This window comes from Bubalus kerabau, chromosome 4, assembly GCF_029407905.1.
Source record: "Bubalus kerabau isolate K-KA32 ecotype Philippines breed swamp buffalo chromosome 4, PCC_UOA_SB_1v2, whole genome shotgun sequence".
Lineage (NCBI taxonomy): Eukaryota > Metazoa > Chordata > Mammalia > Artiodactyla > Bovidae > Bubalus > Bubalus kerabau.
Genome location: NC_073627.1, coordinates 153464919 through 153484874, shown reverse-complemented (window position 1 = coordinate 153484874; position 19956 = coordinate 153464919). Strand labels below are relative to the sequence as shown.

The following is a 19956-nucleotide window of genomic DNA, read 5'->3' as shown; positions in this document are numbered from 1 at the left end:
AGAAAGTATCTTTCAGATGCTATATTTTGTGAAAAAAGCCAGACATAAGAGTCTCCCAGGAAAATGTAAGCAGCAGAAGGCAGGATATTTTAGTTTTCGTCTGTTTTTTTTCATTCATTGGTGGGCCCCCAACAACTTAAACAGGGCCTGGCATATAGCTGATCCTCAATATAAAATTGTTTAAAAAATGAATAGACGAATTAATGATTTTATTGAAAATTAGGCATCATAACTTATTCCTCTCTACTTCTGAGATGAAATACTTACAGCATCCAATTATAGTGATATCATATTTGATGTGGCAAAAATGTGAACTGAGCACATTCATTCATAAAATCAACACCAACATTCATGTTATGAAATCAAAGTCAGCAGAACCTTTCAGAAACACTGGATTTTGCAATGTCTATTCTTAACGTTGGGATCACAGGAGGCAGGGACACAGTGGCTCCAACACTAATAGTTCACTAGCAAGTAGACATCATTCTCTCCTACTATGTTCAGGCGGCTGGTCCCTCTCACATCAGCCTTGGAAGACTGGTGACTTTCGGGTGAATCTGGAGGTTAGCATGTAAAAAGTTCTCATCCATGCATAACAGGGCATATTAGCTTATGTGCTTAGTTGCTCAGTTGTGTCCAATTCTTTGTGACCACATGAACTGTAGCCCACCAGGCTCCTATCAAGAATACTGGAGTGGGTTGCCATGTCCTCCTCCAGGTTATCTTCCTAACCCCAGGATCAAACCAGGTCTCCCACATTGCAGGTGGATTCTTTACCATCTAAGCCACCAGGAAAGCCCAAGAATACTGGAGTGGGTAGCCTATCCTTTCTCCAGGGGATCTTCCCAATCCAGAAATTAAACCAGGGTCTTCTACACTGCAGGCAGATTCTTTACCAGCTGAGCTACCAGGGAAGCTCATACATGGGTTCAAATTAAAAGAAAGAGTTGCTGGAAACATTCAATGTGCTTCCACCATCAACTGCTAATATTATCATTACTGCTAAAGCACAAACACTTTCATTTGTGTCACTATGAGATCTGAATTAAGGAGAGTGTGGGTGTATTCTCTGATTACTTTACCTGTGATTGGGTTTTGCCACTTACCACTAATCTTAAAATGAATTAAGTTTCTAATTTTTATTTAAGTTCTGCACTATGGGATTTAGCCCGAAGAATTGACTATAGGATTTAGTCCAAAGGATTAGCCGACGAATTGATGCTTTTGAACTGTGGTGTTGGAGAAGACTCTTGAGAGTCCCTTGAACTGCAAGGAGATACAACCAGTCCATTCTGAAGGAGATCAGCCCTGGGATTTCTTTGGAAGGAATGATGCTAAAGCTGAAACTCCAGTACTTTGGCCACCTCATGCGAAGAGTTGACTCATTGGAAAAGACTCTGATGCTGGGAGGGATTGGGGGCAGGAGGAGAAGGGGACAACAGAAGATGAGATGGCTGGATGGCATCACTGACTCGATGGGTGTGAGTCTGAGTGAACTCCTGGAGTTGGTGATGGACAGGGAGGCCTGGCATGTTGCGATTCATAGGGTCGCAAAGAGTTGGACACCACTGAGTGACTGAACTGAACTGAACTGATATTTTCCAGAAAAAAAGAACCTATCACAAGAAGTCACAGAGAAAAAAATTAGGTTGCCTTCTCCCCTCCTTCCAACTCAATTTGATTGCATGCTAAGTCACTTCAGTCATGTCTGACTCATGGACTATAGTCAGCCAGGCTCCTCTGTCCATAGAAGTCTTCAGGCAAGAATACTAGAGTGGGTAGCCATTACCTTCTCCAGGGGATCTTGACCCAGGGATCGAACCCAGACCTCCTGCATTGCAGGCAAATTCTTTACCATCTGAGCCACCAGGGAAGACCTCAATTTGATTAGTTGGTGGTTTAATGAATTTAACATCAAATGCTAAATGTTAGCCTTTTGTCTGAGTCAGTTTACTTTTACCAACTTGTTAGTAAGGCAGCTTGGTTTCTCCTGAAGTCATTTTTAAATTACTGGCTAGTTGGTTTGGCAGTTTCAGGGTTTTTTAAATTACTGGCTAGTCAGTTGGCAGTTTCAGGTTTTTTTTTTTTTTTTTTTTTTAATAGTGCTATTTTCCTGTAATTAGGATAAAGTTTGAACTAGGCTTATATAAGACAACTTCCCCAAAATAGCAATGGAAGGACTCTGAGGTACAAAATGGCTGAATTCTGTTTAGACAGGCAAATTGTGAGATGCCTGTGAATCATCCCCCTGTAGATGCCCACGATGGGGCCAAATTGGGGGGCCTGAGATAAAGAGATAAATCAGATTTGGAACAGATTTGGAACCAGGATCATGAGCATATGGGTGGAGAATGGCTGAAGCCTTGGAATTATCTGCAGGTTATGAAGCAATAAATGCTCGGGACATGGCCTCAGGGAGAATGATTTCCCAGTGGCCAGTAATTAACATAACTTTTAATTGTTCAAAAAAACAACACACTTTCCTTTAAGCAGATGTTTAGTGAAGCACATTATGCATGCACATACTTGTGGGCCATCATCGGGGTGGCCCAGGACAACCGAAGCTCAGGCTTCAGGGAGCACTCCCTGGACCACTGTCCTGCTACCCCATCAGCTGACTTCAGTATCACTAGGCTACCCCAGCACTGCATGTGTGCATCTATCATCATGAAAATAAAGCACTTTTTAAAAGAGCAGAGAGACCTGAAACCCACACATGAAATGTGAGACACGTAGCCTCACATTAATCCCCTTGCATTACCAAAACTGCTACCTGAGTAAGCTATAATCACCCAGTCTTTGAACCTACATCTGTGGAGAAACAGCCTGTTCTTAAAGCCTTTGTTCTCTATATACACGCCCGCCTCACCCTCCTTTCAAATGGATGGAAGGAAAACACTGTTTTGATGGTAATAAATCCCTTAACCTCTGAGGATTTCCACCTCACCCCTCACCTCCTTCAACACACACACAGACTGATGTCCAGTCAACTGCTGGCGTCGTGTGTGTGGATGTGTGAGGGCAGCGGCCCAGGGCAGACAGTGATGAGCCTGGAGGGGATCATCCTTGTTCACGGTTCAGAACCAGCGTGTCCCAGTGCTGACATGCTATACACAGGGATCAACCAGGGCTATCTGATTATTCACCGTCTCAGTTCTCCACTTGCAGGTACAGGATATGCCAGCCGACCAACAGCAAGAGAGCTCTAACTGCTGTGCATTTTCTCAGGAAAGGGCCCAAGAGAACAGTCACAGCATCAGAAAAGCTACAGATATTCCAGAGACAAAAATGGAGAACATGGATAATTCTGTTTTAAGCCTACTGATGTTCCCTCTTTTTTGTCTTTGTTTTGGTCAAGTTGCCGAGATAATATAAAGGAAGTTAAACACAATCCCAGTCAATGGGCAGAAAAGAATAGTGGCCACAAAAAGACAACTGCCTTCGACCATGAAGTATCCAAATAGAGGGTCATCTGCCAACACAAAGCGAGCAGATCAACTCAGTAGCATATTAAAAGAATATGTCATTCTGACCGAATGGATTTCACTCTAGAACTGTAGTTAATAATAGGAACTCTGTTATATAACATCATAGTAATACGTTGAAAGCAGAAAACTACACAATCACCTCTGTATCTAAAAAAGTAACTGCCAAAATCAAACCACCAAGCAATTCTGATAAAAATACAAACTGGTAAAATTCAGATGAAAGAATAAAATTAACAGTCAAGATAATTTAGAAGAATTGGTGTAGTAATAGTGAAAGTCACTCAGTCGTGTCTGACTCTTTGCGACCACATGTCACATGTCCATGGAATTCTCCAGGCCAGAATACTGGAGTGGGTAGCCATTCCCTTCTCCAGGGGAATCTTCCCAACCCAGGGATCGAACCCAGGTCTCCAGCATTGCAGGTGGATTCTTTACCAGCTGAGCCGAGGTAGCTAGATTAGCCAGCTCAGGCTGCCATAACAAAATAGCACAGACTGGGACGCTTAAACAATACACACTGCTTTCTCACAGTTCTAGAGACTGAGAAGTTCAATATCAAAGTGTCACCCTATTTAGTTCCCAGCTTTCAGACGGCTCCCTTCTCACTGTGTCCCCGCATGGCAGAGAAAAGAGACAGAGATCTCTAATATTTCTTCCTCTTCCTATAAGGACCCAAGTCCTACTAGGTCAGAACCTCACCCTTATGACCTCATTTAACCTTAATAACATTCTTTAAGATGCTGTCTCCAATATAGTCACATGAAGGGGGATTAAGGCTTCAATATCTGAATTTGGTGGAGGGGAGCACAATTTAATCCACAGCAATAAGTGAGAATATTTCTCTTCATACGGAAAAAAGATATAATGTTAAAATATTGTGGTATTTATTCCAGGCACAAAAGCTACTAGAACAGAATCTAGAAGCAGATCTACACGTATAGAAATTTCACCAGTGACAGAAGTGATGTTAAATTTAATGATTACAGGTGGGGCTATTCATTATATGGTGCCAAGGCAGTAGATCATTGAGATAGGAAAACATTACGGTAGAACCCTGGCTTATACCAGCATAAAAATCAATTCTAGATGAAGTAGGAACTATGTAAAAATTATAACTTTAAACTCTTACAAAGCAATAAGGAAAAACAAAAATCCCAATGAAAATGGACAAAATACAGTTGATTCTGGTTGTCTATGATGGTTATTTTCTATAAAGTCACCACAAACACTGAACTAGTAAATACTGAGCCATTGTCCCTAAGGCAAATACAGAGATAGTTTTCCACAAGTCCGATCATAACATTTTCATCAACCAATCAATACATAACCTTGTTTTATGAGTGTTTCTGTTTAAAGACATCTTATTTAATGTGGTTAATGATTCATCAATAATGAGCTCTCAGCCAATAGCACTTAACTCATGCCTGAATGAAGCTTATCTAACGCATTTCCTCCATAAGGCACATCACAGCCTTCTGGGGCTTAGGAACACAAGAAAGCACTTCACGCTGTATTGGGGCCACTCTAAACAGCAAAATCACCAATAAAAAGCACAAAATGTAAACAGACTCAAAAAAGGACATGTGTGCACAGTAGGACAGCTGAAACAAGATGGCAGGCCTCAGCTGCGAATGCAAGCATGGGGCGACTCAAATTTTTCACTGCTCTGTACATATCCGTGAGTGACCATGAAAACATCCTGATTATTAATTTAGGGGTTATGAAGAAATTTTACTCAGTAAGAAAATTTGCAAGTGTTGAATCCATAAATAAGAATAAATTGTATTTAAATTGGCAATCCAATGATTATTAAACCAATACAAACATGTTCAACTTCAATATTTACTGGTGAAATCTAATGTAAAACTACTATAAATTACCACTGACACCCAAGACATTGCACAGTTTTGAGTTCTGATAATACTACTTGACATTTAAATCAGATGACCATTATATCTACTACTGGTGGCAGGAATCCCTTAGAAGAAATGGAGTAGCCATCATAGTCAACAAAAGAGTCCGAAATACAGTACTTGGATGCAATTTCAAAAACGACAGAATGATCTCTATTCATTTCCAAGGCAAACCATTCAATATCACAGTAATCCAAGTCTATGCCCCGACCAGTAATGCTGAAGAAGCTGAAGTTGAATGATTCTATGAAGACCTACAAGACCTTTTAGACTAACACCCAAAAAAGATGTCCTTTTCATTATAGGAGACTGGAATACAAAAGTAGGAAGTCAAGAAATACCTAGAATAACAGGCAAATTTGGCCTTGGAGTACAGAATGAAGCAGGGCAAAGGCTAATAGAGTTTTGCCAAGAGAACTCACTGGTCATAGTAAACACCCTCTTCCAACAACACAAGAGAAGACTCTACATATGGACATCACCAGATGGTCAACACCAAAATCAGACTGATTATATTCTTTGCAGCCAAAGATGGAGAAACTCTATACAGTCAGCAAAAACAAGACCAGAAGATGACTGTGGCTCAGATCATGAACTCCTTATTGCCAAATGCAGACTGAAATTAAAGAAAGTGGGGAAAACCACTGGACCATTCAGGTATGATCTAAATCAAATCCCTTATGATTATACAGTGGAAGTGAGAAATAGATTTAAGGGCCTAGATCTGATAAACAGAGTGTCTGATGAACTACGGACGGAGGTTCATGACATTGTACAGGAGACAGGAAGCAAGACCATCCCCATGGAAAAGAAATGCAAAAAAGCAAAATGGCTGTCTGAGGAGGCTTTACAAATAGCTGTGAAAAGAAGAGAAGAGAAAAGCAAAGGAGAAAAGGAAAGATATAACCATTTCAATGCAGAGTTCCAAAGAATAGCAAGGAGAGATAAGAAAAGCCTTCCTCAGCTATCAATGCAAAGAAATAGAGGAAAACAATAAATGGGAAAGACTAGAGATCTCTTCAAGAAAATTAGAGATACCAAGGGAACATTTCATGCAAAGATGGGCTCAATAAAGGACAGAAATGGTATGGACCTAACAGAAGCAGAAGATATTAAGAAGAGGTGGCAAGAATACACAGAAGAACTACACAAAAATGATCTTCATGACCCAGATAATCACAATGGTGTGATCACTCACCTAGAGCCAGACATCCTGGAATGTGAAGTCAAGTGGGCCTTAGGGAGCATCACTATGAACAAAGCTAGTGGAGGTGATGGAATTTCAGTTGAGCTATATCAAATCCTGAAAGATGATGCTGTGAAAGTGCTGCACTCTATATGTCAGCAAATTTGGAAAACTCAGCAGTGGCCACAGGACTGGAAAAGGTCAGTTTTCATTCCAATCCCAAAGAAAGGCAATGCCAAAGAATGCTCAAACTACCACACAATTGCACTCATCTCACACGCTAGTAAAGTAATGCTCAAAATTCTCCAAGCCAGGCTTCAGCAACACGTGAACCGTGAACTTCCAGATGTTCAAGCTGGTTTTAGAAAAGGCAGAGGAACCAGAGATCAAATTGCTAACATTCACTGGATTGTCAAAAAAGAAAGAGAGTTCCAGAAAAACATCTATTTCTGCTTTATTGACTGTCAAAGCCTTTGACTGTGTGGATCCCAATAAACTGTGGAAAATTCTGAAAGAGATGGGTATACCAGACCACCTGACCTGCCTCCTGAGAAATCTGTATGCAGGTCAGGAAGCAACAGTTAGAACTGGACATGGAATAATAGATTGGTTCCAAATAGGAAAAGGAGTACATCAAGGCTGTATATGGTCACTCTGCTTATTTAACTTCTATGCAGAGTACATCATGAGAAACGCTGGACTGGAAGAAGCACAAGCTGGAATCAAGATTGCCGGGAGAAATATCAATAACCTCAGATATGCAGATGACACCACCCTTATGGCAGAAAGTGAAGAAGAACTAAAGAGCTTCTTGATAAAAGTGAAAGAGGAGAGTGAAAAAGTTGGCTTAAAGCTCAACATTCAGAAAATGAAGATCATGGCATCTGGTCCCCATCCCTTCGTGGCAAGTAGATGGGGAAACAGTGTCAGACTTTATTTTGGGGGGCTCCAAAATCACTGCAGATGGTGATTTCAGCCATGAAATTAAAAGACACTTACTCTTTGGAAGGAAAGTTGTGACCAACCTAGATAGCATATTAAAAAGCAGAGATATTACTTTGCCAACAAAGGTCCATCTAGTCAAGGCTATGGTTTTTCCAGTAGTCATGTATGGATGTGAGAGTTGGACTATAAAGAAAGCTGAGTGCTGAAGAATTGATGCTTTTGAACTGTGGTGTTGGAGAAGACTTTTGAGAGTCCCTTGAACTGCAAGGAGATCCAACCAGTCCATCCTAAAGGAGATCTGTCCTGGGTGTTCATTGGAAGGATTGATGTTGAAGCTGAAACTCCACTTTGGCCACCTGATGTGAAGAGCTGACTCATTTGAAAAGACCCTGATGTTGGGAAAGATTGAGGGCATGAGGAGAAGTGGATGACAGAGGATGAGATGGCTGGATGGTATCACTGACTCGATGGACATGGGTTTGGGTGGACTCCAGGAGTTGGTGATGGACAGGGAGGCCTGGCTTGCTGTAGTTCATGGGGTCACAAAGAGTCGGACACAACTGAGCAACTGCACTGAACTGAACTGAAGGAAACCAGGTTCAAGTGTCTACGTGCTACAGGATTTCATTTCTATGCAGTTCTAAAACATGTAACCTTAGCTCATGGTAGAAAAAAAGTCAGGACAATCATTGCCTGGGGTGGGGGAGTAGTGATTAAGAAGTTGGATCATGGAACTTTCTAGAATAATAGGAATGTTCTGTGCCTGGATAAGGGTTTATAGTGTAGAGGTTTTCACATTTTTGGAGCTTATTAATAAAATACATAAGATCTGTGCATTTCATTGTATGCAAGTTTAACTCAAAAAGAAGAGATGAGAATAGTAAGTACACAGATGTTGAACTCTTGTTAATGATACCCACAATATTTCTAAGTGATATCATAATCCATAATGGTATGTAAAATATTTCAGGATAAGTGTACAAATATCTGCAACTTATTGAAATGAATAAAAAATTAGATGACTGATGAATGGAAATGTATGTAAAAATAGGCTAGCAGAGTAAAATGTAAATGGCAGGATCTCATTGGCAGGTATATGGATTGCATGTCCACTGTAAAATTCTTTCTACTTTTTCATGTGGTTGAATTTTTCATAATAAAATGTCATGGAAAAGAATATCTTAAAACACAAAGAAAGTGGTCCTTGATAGGACAATTTGATTTAGATATTAATTTTCAACCAAATTTATCTAAAAATTCATTGCAATTCTAATCAAAATAACATCGGAATTCTTCAAGGAAATTAGTGTGTTCTTTAACAAGACAACATAAACACCCATACAATTACTGGCAATTATTAATAAATGACAGAAGAATATTAACTTCTACTTAATCAAGAAATAAGACATTAATTTTTGTCATCAATTTCTATGATTTTTATTTTTTCAATGTTTTAATCACCTCTTTTTTATTGAAATATACTTAATTTACAATTTGTGTAATTTCAAGTGTACAACAAAGCAATTCAGTTACACATATATATATTTTTTCACATTCTTTTCCCTTATAGGTTATTACAAGCTATTGAGTATAGTTCCCTGTGCTATACAGTAGGGCCTCGTTTACCTATTTTATATATAGTAGTGTATATCTGTTAATCTGAAACTCCTAATTTATCTCTCCCCTCTCTACCCCATTATCCACTTTGATAATCATAAGTCTATTATTTATGTAAATGAGGTTTGTAAATAAGTTCATTTGTATCATCTTTTTAAGTTTCACATATAAGTGATATTGTTTGGCATTTGTCTTTGTCAGAATTACTTCACTTAATATGATAATCTCTAGGTTCATCCATGTTGCTGCAAATCACATTGTTTCATTTATTTTTACAGCTGAGTAATTCCAGTGTATATATACCACACATCTTCCTATCCATTCATCTGTCAGTGGACACCTAGGCTTCTTCCATGTCTTGACTATTGCAAATAGTGCTGCTATGAACATAGGGGTGCAGGTGTCTTTTTCAAATTATGGTTTTCTCTGAATATACACCCAGGAGTGGGATTGCAGAATGATATAGTAACTGTTCTTAGTTTTTTAAGGAACCTTCATACTGTTTTCCATAGTGGCTGTACCAATTTACCTTCCCACCAGCAGTGTAGGAGGATTCCTTTTCCTCTACATACTCTCCAGCAAGAAATAAGACATAATTATTAAAAATAATTAAGAAACAAACAGTGTGAGGATCACGGTCAAAGACTATGAAGAACCAGCTGACAAAGAAGCACCATAAGCTAGGAAATGTCTATCACGGCCTCATGGTGACAGAAAGGGAGAACAAAGCAGTTAGTATCAGTTTTCCTCCTTCCAAGCAGCAGAAATGAATGGATGTGAGAATCATCTTGGAAGATAAGAGAAATGGGTCCACACTGTGGCAGGGATGTGACCTTTGTGCCCTCCCCACCCACCCGCCACTGGCAGGTTTTCTCTTATGAGAGGTGCATCCAGGAGTGTCCCTGCCTGTCCTACTCCCCAGAATCTCCCCTAGAGAAACTGTCCACCAGCCTAACAAAGCAGCCACTGTGCATGTGGGAAACAACAGGAATTCCCACAGACAGAGAGCAGGAGAAAGACCATCAGGGAAATGTAAAACACACTGACACTGTTAATTAAACATGTCAAGTTCAATATTAATTTATGTGAAAAAGTGAACAAAAGTGAGACCGTGCATTTCCCTACCTCAGTGCAATGGCCAGTGTTTATGAGGCTGCAGGGGGACACAGATAAGCAGACACTGCTTGGCTGACCAACACAGTGTCTGTGCCACTGCTCAGAACTTTGGGAGATGAAGCAATGGCCTGTCCAGGAAATGAGGAATCCACGGCCACTGCTAACCTCAAGCACAGGGGCTGAAAAGAGTGATTCTCATGGACCTGTGAGGTCCAGAGGAGAAAAGATGCTGCATCAGCAAAAGAGAGGCCTGAGTTCACAGCCAGAACTTGCCCGCAGCTAGGTGAAGACCAGTGAGCCAGGTTCTGAGCCTCAGTCTCCTCATCTCTGAAATGGGTCTGAGAACCCCCGACCCCCACCCCATGGTGGAGGCTCCATGAGCATACATTTCATAGACTGTAGCTGGTGATGCAGTTATGGGTGGTGCTGAGATTTCAGGGTAACTACCTCCCTGTTTGGGCTTCCCAGGTGGCACTTGTGGTAAAGAACCCACCTGTCAATGCAGGAGATGTAAGAGACATGGGTTCGATCCCTGGGTTGGGAAGATCCCCTGGAGGAGGGCATGGAGGGCACTCCAGTATTCTTGCCTGGAGAATCCCATGGAGAGAGGAGCCTGGCAGGCTATAGTCCATGGGGTTGCAAAGAGTTGGACATGACTGAAGTGACTTAGCATGCACGCATCCACTTCCCTGTTTCAAATGCTCTTGGGACATCAGGGTCTTGGCAGCCCCGGCAGAATGGTCTGTACACTTACTCTGCCTCCCATTGTCCTGTAAGGTCATAATCTCTGAAAACAACTATCAGTGTTTTTATGGCCTTTTCCCTAACACTCAACATGGAAAATACAACCGTTTTCCAGCCCAAAGCAAGCACATTGCCATCCCTGTGTGAAGTCTAGCCAACTTCTAGCAAATTCAGCAAAGACATATGTTTGCCCAATTTATAACCTGAATTCTTATATAACGGAAGCCCACAAAGAATGAGAAAATGGTTTGAGGAAAGCAGATACTTACTGAAAGTTATGATTTGGGCTGTGTGTTGGACCTAAAATTAAAAAAAAAAAAAAGACAAGTTATTAATACTTCATGATTTGGAATAAATTTTTTTTCCAATCTGGCCTGTGGTAAAGGCAACCGCAGCCCAGGGTGCTCATTTGTGGTGAGCCATCTTCAGCCTCCAGCTCTGCCTCTGCCCAAGATTATATGCCAGGGATGGCAAAACCCACTGAGGATGGAAGGGGTGCTCTCTGTTGATGCAGAAACATCGGGAGATATTTTGGGAATTTTTGCTGTCTTTTCTTTCTTCTCATCCAACCTTGATTCACAAGATCTGTCTTACTCACTGGTGACAAAATGGCTGGGGCATTGTAGGGACCTCCTCATAACTAGGATGAAAGGGATACATCTCTGTCTGCCAGTTGATTGCTTTGTGCCACCTGTGATAAGTGCAAGAGTACAGAATCGTCCTCACCTTCTGTTCCCCACCCATCCGCTGCGCTGGGTCGGGTTTCCGAGGGTGGGTGGGTGCCTGTCTGGATCGCCTGGGCCTCCCCCATGGGGGTGACCTCCTGACACACAACATGTCTGGCATTATTTTCTGCACTCCAGGTTTATAGACCCCTCCATCTGCGTCTATTTTCTTTTATTACTAGTAAATGGGTAACAGGTTAAGCTGGGGACCTCATGCACAATGGGAAAGGCCTCGGGGAAGGGTTTTATTGATTTCCTCTCTGTTGCTTGTGTGTGTTCAGTTTCAAACTGCAAATTAATCTCTGCTCAGTGGCTGGGGACCTTCCTATTTGATAAGCAATGTGCCGGGGGCCGTGCCCACTCACCGAGTCGCACAAACAGGACGCCGGTGGCAGTGATGGTCTTCACCCCGTTGGTGGCCACGCACTGGTAGTAGCCGGTGTCCGTCGTGTCCAGGTCCTGGATCCGCAGCCGGGAACCGTATTCCGTCTTGCGGATGATGACGCGCCGCGGCTCCTGCACCACTGGGGCGTCGTTCTTCAGCCACCGCACACTGGGTGGCGGGTTTCCGGCCACCTTGCAGTGCAGAATCGCTGTCTGGCCTTGGACTATGGTGATATTGTTAACTGGCTCCAGAAAATTCAAAAAGTACCCTGCAAAGGAGAAGAATCAGAGAAGAGCAAATGTTGGTGAGAACAGGGAGAAAGGGCTCCCTGGGGTGCCTTCTAGGAACTGCTTGGGGGAGGTTCTGACTGTCACATACAAACTTCCCACTCTCCTTATTGGCTTAATGGGGGTAATTATATTCTAGAATGTTGCCTCCACCACTGAAGGAGCAAATAGGGAATGGGCTGCTCCTGAAGAAAGACAGGGTAAGGTTCCTGATTGCCTCGGCTCACAGTATTCTCACCAACTGATCAATAAAGAACCTTGTTTCAGTGTGCTTCAGTTTAAAGACACTTTATTTAATAAGTACTATTGATTCATTAACACTGAGCTCACAACCAACAGCCCTATAACTTGGTCTGAAAGAAGCTTATCTAGCACACACGCTTTCACCCTAAGGCACACTTGTGTTTACGGCACCAGACAGCACTTCAGCACCATTACTGGGAGCGTTTTAAATAGCCAATCACCAACAGAAAGCACAAAAATGCAAATACAGGGGACTAAACAGATCATGGAAAGGACATTTGTTTATAGTATGAGCTGGGGCATTAGACAGGGTGTTGTTTTGTACAAGCTCATCAGGGAACATGTACATCAGCAATTCAAAATTTTGACTGCTGTAGGCATGTCTATGGATGCTCTGAGAATTGATTTTGGGGCTACAAACACATTTTAGGTTATAAGTAAACTTGAAAATACAGAATCTGCAAATAATGAGGATCACATTCTCTCTGCAAGCACTAAATCTAATCTAACCTCACTAATTTATTAAGCAAATTCATGCTCAGAAAGTCCATCCTCTTTCCTACCACATCATCAAGCACAAGCCACAATAAGGAAATGAGAAGAAGAAAGTGTGTGACAAAACAGAGACATCCGCACAAACAAGCTAATCATTGGTCTGAACAGAACAAAAATAACAAGGCTGAGTGTTGTGGAAGGCTCTGTCCCACTGCACCCAGGGCAGAACCAGGAAGAAAACATCTCAGGTTCGAATTCAAAAGGGAAAACAGGGCCTAAAGATACCTGAAATACAGAGCAAGTAGGGCTGGAAATGCTGCCCTGGAATGTGGGGCCCCATTCAATCACAGTCAGGAGCTCTCAGCTAGTGACACAAACCATAGGGAACAAGAGGAAGTGAAACAGACAGCAGTTGAGAGGGATTTGTGCTTGTGTGTGTGTGTGTGTGCGCGCGCACGTGCTGTTGGTCAGGGGCTGGAGGGATACTCTCTGTTAAGATAAACATGCACAATAAAATTCCATAACACCAAAAAAACCCACTAAGGCTAGAGAGACAAGACAATCAATCATCAGGAGATGAGATCACTGCAGACAAACTAAGACAACAGAGCAATCTGAAAAAGACTATAAAGGATAGTTCTGTTCTAAATCTTGTGTCTTGATTTCTGGTTGGTCTCTTTTTTGTTTTATTTAATGAAGTAAAAGATGGAAAATGGCACATATCTGTATTACTGATTTAACTGGATGAAAAACTATAGGATTTCTAGTGGACCCCGGGGATAAGTTTCACAGGCTGGGTGAAGGAGATAGCAAGAAGCTGAAGAGGCAGGAGGCTGTGAATTTCAAAATGAAGATAGTTTCCCTTCACAAGAGAGAATGGGTAGATATCTGTGTAGAGAGGTGTCACTAACTAGGGCTGATTACTATTTGTGATTATTATTAACAACATTATTAGGTTCAACCTTTATTTTCTGCTAGCCAATCCCCTTTTTAATGCAGTGAATTAAGTTGTACAAGAGAATTCTTATTGATGACACAAAGCCAGAAGGTAACTGAAATGTTAATGACAAAACTCTGGAAAGAGGCTAAATCAAGCAGGTAACATTCTGGATGTCATGGTTGTCCACTAACCACACAGGCTCAACTCAGGGAGACCTGCGTTCCTGCTGAGGCTCCTGCCCTAGATCCTGCATTTTTGAAACCAAAATGAGATCTGATCTGACAGTCCGAAGCAGTTGCTATGGTATAATCTGGGCTGCCCAGATTATAGCACACACGTCGTTTCACTGTGTTCTGGCCAGAACCCAAGTAGTTACCAGTTGTTTAAGATTCAAATGCTTCATTAAGGTCTCATAACACTAAAAAGCAACAGTAGGGCATGTAAAATAGTCATCAAATCATAACTTAAAATAGCAAATGACATATTAGATTAAAATCACCATGATCTCTTCTGTCTGGTACAAGTTTAATTATACTTCTCATCTCTACGCTGATGACAGTTTTTCTAAAGGCCTTTGACACTCCATGGCTTCCTGGGAGACACAGACACAGGAGCGTAAGGATCTGTGTCTCCAAGCTGACTAGCAAAAATCTAAAAGGAGCAGGCCTAGGGTTCTGAGGGCTAAGACTGAGTCATCTGTTTGGAGGACTGGCTTAAAAGCAGTTCTGCCACCACCTTCCTCCATTTTTAGGGTATTTGCATACATCAACTTGGGACATCTCCATTGATCATCTAAATATCTTGAAAGATACAGGAGGATCTTCTTCAACGTGGAAAAAAAAAATATGAGTCAAGAAAGAGAAGAAAGGGAGAGAACCACTCAGAGGAGAAAGTTAAGGAGAGGGTTCCTTTAGTACAACTTATAGAAGGAAACCTGGGGAGAGCTCGAGACTGTCCAGTTACTTTATATACAGACTCTCATGGTCTACTTCTTTTCAAGAATATCTTGTTTTTTCACAGTGAAGGAGTACAAAAACCTGAAATCCTTCTCCGCTCCAGTGAACAGCTTCTCCTACACCCCTGATTGATAACTGATGGTGGTTTAGACCTAGTCTTTCTTCCAGGAAGGCTACTTTTCTGAGAAATGCAGAACAGGGAAGATGACCTCCTTCTTGGTTTGCCTTTCATGTGGGCACAGAGCGTGTGATGTTAACCCTCACCCACCCACTGGGTGGGGCACTGTGAAACCATCTACAGTAAGTCCCCTACATTGGAACCTCCGAGTTTCAGACTTTCAAAGATTTGAACGTGCATTCGCATGTCTAATCATGTAAGTTGGTTCACGTATCTGACATACACTGTCACATGCGTGCATCCTCTACATGTGGTTATGCTTTTGTGTACTTTAGTGTAGAACTGTATAGAGTACAGTAGCATGGTATCTTTATTTCAAGCCCAGGATGTCTGGAAGCAAGTGCAAAAACAGCGGTGATGTAGCTGGCACTACTGTACTTTTCCAGGTACTGTACTGTAAGGTTGAAAATGTTTTCTTAATTTTTTTGCTTATTTGTTTTTATGTATTATTTATATAGAAAATATTATGAACCTATTACAGTACAGTATTATACAGTATTATATAGCCGATTGTATTAGTTGGGTACCTAGGCTAACATTTTTGGACTCATGAATGAATTGGACTTATGAGCATGCTCTAGGAACAGAACTCATCTGTATGTAGGGGACTTACTGTACACGAGTCAGATGGCCTAACCAGGGATGGTGCTAGTATTTCCCTTTTTGATGCTTAATCAACTCTAGCTAACAAGGACTGGAGAAATCCATTTGTGCTGGAATCAAGCACCTTACACAGTTGATTTAATCTTTAAAGCACTCTTGATTATTTCTGTTTATCAATTTATAATTGATAAATTATATCAATTTATCTTGATTATATCTGTTTATGAAATATCTGTAATAGGTAAATCCAGAGACAGAAAACAAATTAGTAGTTGCCAGAGGCTGGGGAAGGGGAATTTAAGGAGTAACTCTAAATAAGTATAGGGTCTCCCTTTGGGAGTAATGAAAATGTCTGGAACTAGAAAGTAACGATGGCTGCATAACATTAAAAATGTAATCCCTACGTCAGCAAATGTCTCCTGAGGAGGGGTGGGCATGGTAAGACCAGGTGAACAAACCAGGTAAAAGCAGGTAGAGGGGAGGTGGAGATGCCAGGCAAAGGGGAAGAGGGCCACACTCCTGGAAGCATCCTTTCAAAAGTACTAGCCATCACCCTCAGCTTTGCTCAAACCTAGGGTAAGACTTCCTCTGATTTTCTCCCACCCTGAGGTGCCCAATTTATATGCATTCTCTTCACTCTTGACCAGATGAACACTCACTCCTGAAGTCACAGCTTCCTCAATTTACAGAAAATGAAGGGGAAGCTAGTGAAGGGATCTAATCCACATGTGGAGTTCTTGACAACTCTCCATTCTATACCATCTAAACCCATGGGGTTCAACGATGACTTCACATTGGGGTCACGTGGAAGCTGATAAAAATATCCACCTGCACAGCATGCCACTAAGTGCCTGGGAATTTGTCTAAAGCTCTAAGTGTGCAGCCTAGACCCAGAATCCTGCTTTGAAGGGCTGAGGAAAGAGAAAAACAAAACCCATCCAAGAATGAACTTAAAGCTGATCAGAAACAACACTGAAAGCATTGCTGGAAGGGACACTGGGACTAGAAAGAAAGCTCCTAAGTGACCAGCACCTACATCTGGGGAGTTCCGAGTACAACAGCATTTAAAAGGCCTGTCCAGCTGGGAATGGACAAAAGGAAGGATCTCCACAGATATCATGCATGTCCCAACCCAGGCCTGAAATCAGCCTCCTTTATGCTCTATGAGAAACTCAGAGACCAAAACCATGGGTGGATTACATGGCAACTTCATACATTCACAGCTCCCTCCCTAGGCAAGTGAATAATAATGAGCCTTCAGGAAGAAATCAGAAAGACAAATAATGAAGAAAATCTAATTTATACCCATTGTATCAAGGCTTCTGGTTCTTGATTCTGGTTCAAGGTTCTCTCCCTACCTATACTTTCCCTTACTTTGAAGGGGCATATCCCTTGCTTTTCCTAAAACACATCCATCCAACTGATCTCTCATTGTGCAGTCAGCCAAGAACCTCTTGTCCTCGGATCTTTTCTATTTCTCATGGGTCAATTCTGTGCCAGAAAGTTACCTCTGCTGCTGCTAAGCTGCTAAGTCGCTTCAGTCGTGTCCGACTCTGTGTGACCCCATAGACGGCAGCCCAACAGGCTCCCCCGTCCCTGGGATTCTCCAGGCAAGAACACTGGAGTGGGTTGCCATTTCCTTCTCCAATGCATGAAAGTAAAAAGTGAAAGTGAACTCCAGTCCTCTTGCCTGAAAAATCCCCTGGGCGGAGGAGCCTGGTAGGCTGCAGTCCATGGGGTCACTAAGAGTCGGACACGACTGAGCGACTTCACTTTCATTTCACTTTCAGGTTACCTCTACAAAGGGTATTCTCCCATCAAAACAGCTTCTATTCATTGCTAACCTTACCCCTAACACCACTGATCTTGGCCTGCTGCTATGGCAACATCTTTTTTTTTTTTTTTTTTACATTAAGATGATTGAAATACATTTTGACATCAAGAATAACAAATGTTACTTTGAGGGGTATATTTCTTAATTTCAAGGCTACTTCTCTTTCAGATTCAATTTACAATCATCCTGATAACTTCCACTTAAAAATTGTGATGTTGATGGAGAGATAAGTGCATTTATTATGGGAAAACTATTAGATTTCTACATATTGTACAAATTTCCTACTTTTGCTGTAACACATTAGCACAAACTTAGTAATGTAACACAACACAAATACACTGTCACACAGTTCTGCAGGTCAGAAGTCCAAAAATCAAGGTGTTGGCAGGATGGTATTTCTTCTGCAGGCTCTGGGAGAGTCTTTTCCTTGCCTTTCCCAGCTTTTGGAGGCCACCTGCATGCCCTGGCTCTTGGTGCCTTCCTTACATCACTCTAACTTCTGTTTCCATTTATCAACATCTCCAACAAGTGGCTCTGACCTTCCTGTCTTTCTCTTACAAGGACCTCTGTGATTACATTGGGCCATATGGATCATCCAGGATCATTTCCACATCAAAATCCTGAACTTAGTGCCATCTGCACAGTCCCTGTCCTATGAAATAAGGTGACACATTTCCAGGTTCAGGGATTAGGACATGGACATCACTGATAGGTCATTATTCTGTCCCTCAAGTGTATTTTCGGAGAAGGCAATGGCACCCCACTCCAGTACTCTTGCCTGGAAAATCCCATGGATGGAGGAGCCTGGTGGGCTGCAGTCCATGGGGTCGCTGAGGGTCGGACACGACTGAGCGACTTCACTTTCACTTTTCACTTTCATGCATTGGAGAAGGAAATGGCAACCCATTCCAGTGTTCTTGCCTGGAGAATCCCAGGGACAGGGGAGCCTGGTGGGCTGCCGTCTATGGGGTTGCACAGAGTCAGACACAACTGTAGCGACTTAGCAGCAGCAGCAGCAAGTATATTTTTCTTTTACCATCCCACTTTACTGAACTACCTTAGTTATGATAGTTTCTGAGTTGATTGTCTTAGATTTTCTTTGAAGATATCATTTTCTTCAAATAACAATAATACAGCCTTTTAGCTTCCAAAATTCATACTGCTCATATCTCCTCTTGCTTCCTATTCAATATTAATGATTCTGAGCTAACAATTTTTAACACTGAAATGTTGCAGAGAAAAATACAGATATTAACACACTAGCATGCATGTATACAACATCAAGATTTTATGCAAACATTTTACCATATTTGACTTCGTTGTTGTTGTTGTTGTTCAGTCACTAAGTCATGCCTGACTCTTTGCAACCCATGAACTGCAGCACGGCAGGCTTCTCTGTTCATCACTATCTTCCTGAATTTGCTCAAACTCATGTCCATTGATTCAGTGATGCCATTCAACCACCTCATCCTCTGTTGCCCCCTTCTCCTCTTGCCCTCAATTTTTCCCAGCATCAGGGTCTTTTCCAATGAGTCAGTTCTTCACATTAGGTGGCCAAAGTATTGGAGCTTCAGCTTTAGCATCAGTTCTTCCAATGAATATTCAGGACTGATTTCCTTTAGGATTGACTGGTTTGATCTCCTTGCAGTCCAAGGGACTCTCAAGAGTCTTCTCCAACACCACAGTTCAAAAGCCATCAATTCTTCGGCACTCAGCCTTCTTTATAGTCCAACTCCCACATCCATACATGACTACTGGAAAAATCATAGCTTTGACTATATGGACCTTTGTTAAAGTGATGTCTCTCCTTTTTGATACACTGTCTAGGCTTGTCACAGCCATTCTTCCAAGGAGCAAGTGTCTTTTAATTTCGTGGCTGCAGTCACCATCCACATTGATTTTGGAGCCCAAGAAAATGAAATCTGACACTGTTTCCATATTTTCCCCATCTATTTGCCATGAAGTGATAGGACTGGATGCCATGATCTTAGTTTTTTTAATGTTGACTCACAGTAATTAAAAAAATAAGACATTCTGAATTGTAACTAAAGCACACCCTTCCCTTATTTCTCCAGAGAATGAGTATGTACTATTCCAAAGCATATTTATATTTTATATTTATAGAATTTCCCCTGAAAGACCTTCTTTGCTATTTTTTTTTACTCAAAGTCAGCTTGGGGTTTCTCTGTTGATGCAGTTCATTTGTTTAATTACTTCATAATATTCTACTGTACAAAGAATCCACAATTTCTTTATCCATTTCCCATTTGGGGGCAATAATTTGTTTCTACATTTTTGCTA

At 41.6% G+C, this 19956-nt stretch overlaps 1 protein-coding gene across 1 annotated transcript in view; it reads right to left on the bottom strand.

Moving 5' to 3' along the window:
* The window catches only part of ROR2 (receptor tyrosine kinase like orphan receptor 2), a 241976-nt gene that overhangs the window by 24016 nt on the left and 198004 nt on the right, over positions 1 to 19956 (bottom strand). The window contains exons 3-4 of the mRNA XM_055579113.1: positions 12100 to 12387; positions 11279 to 11309 (exon numbers count right to left, since the gene is read on the bottom strand). Coding sequence (XP_055435088.1) covers positions 11279 to 11309; positions 12100 to 12387 — 319 coding nt within the window. The remainder of the gene's footprint in view (positions 1 to 11278; positions 11310 to 12099; positions 12388 to 19956) is intronic.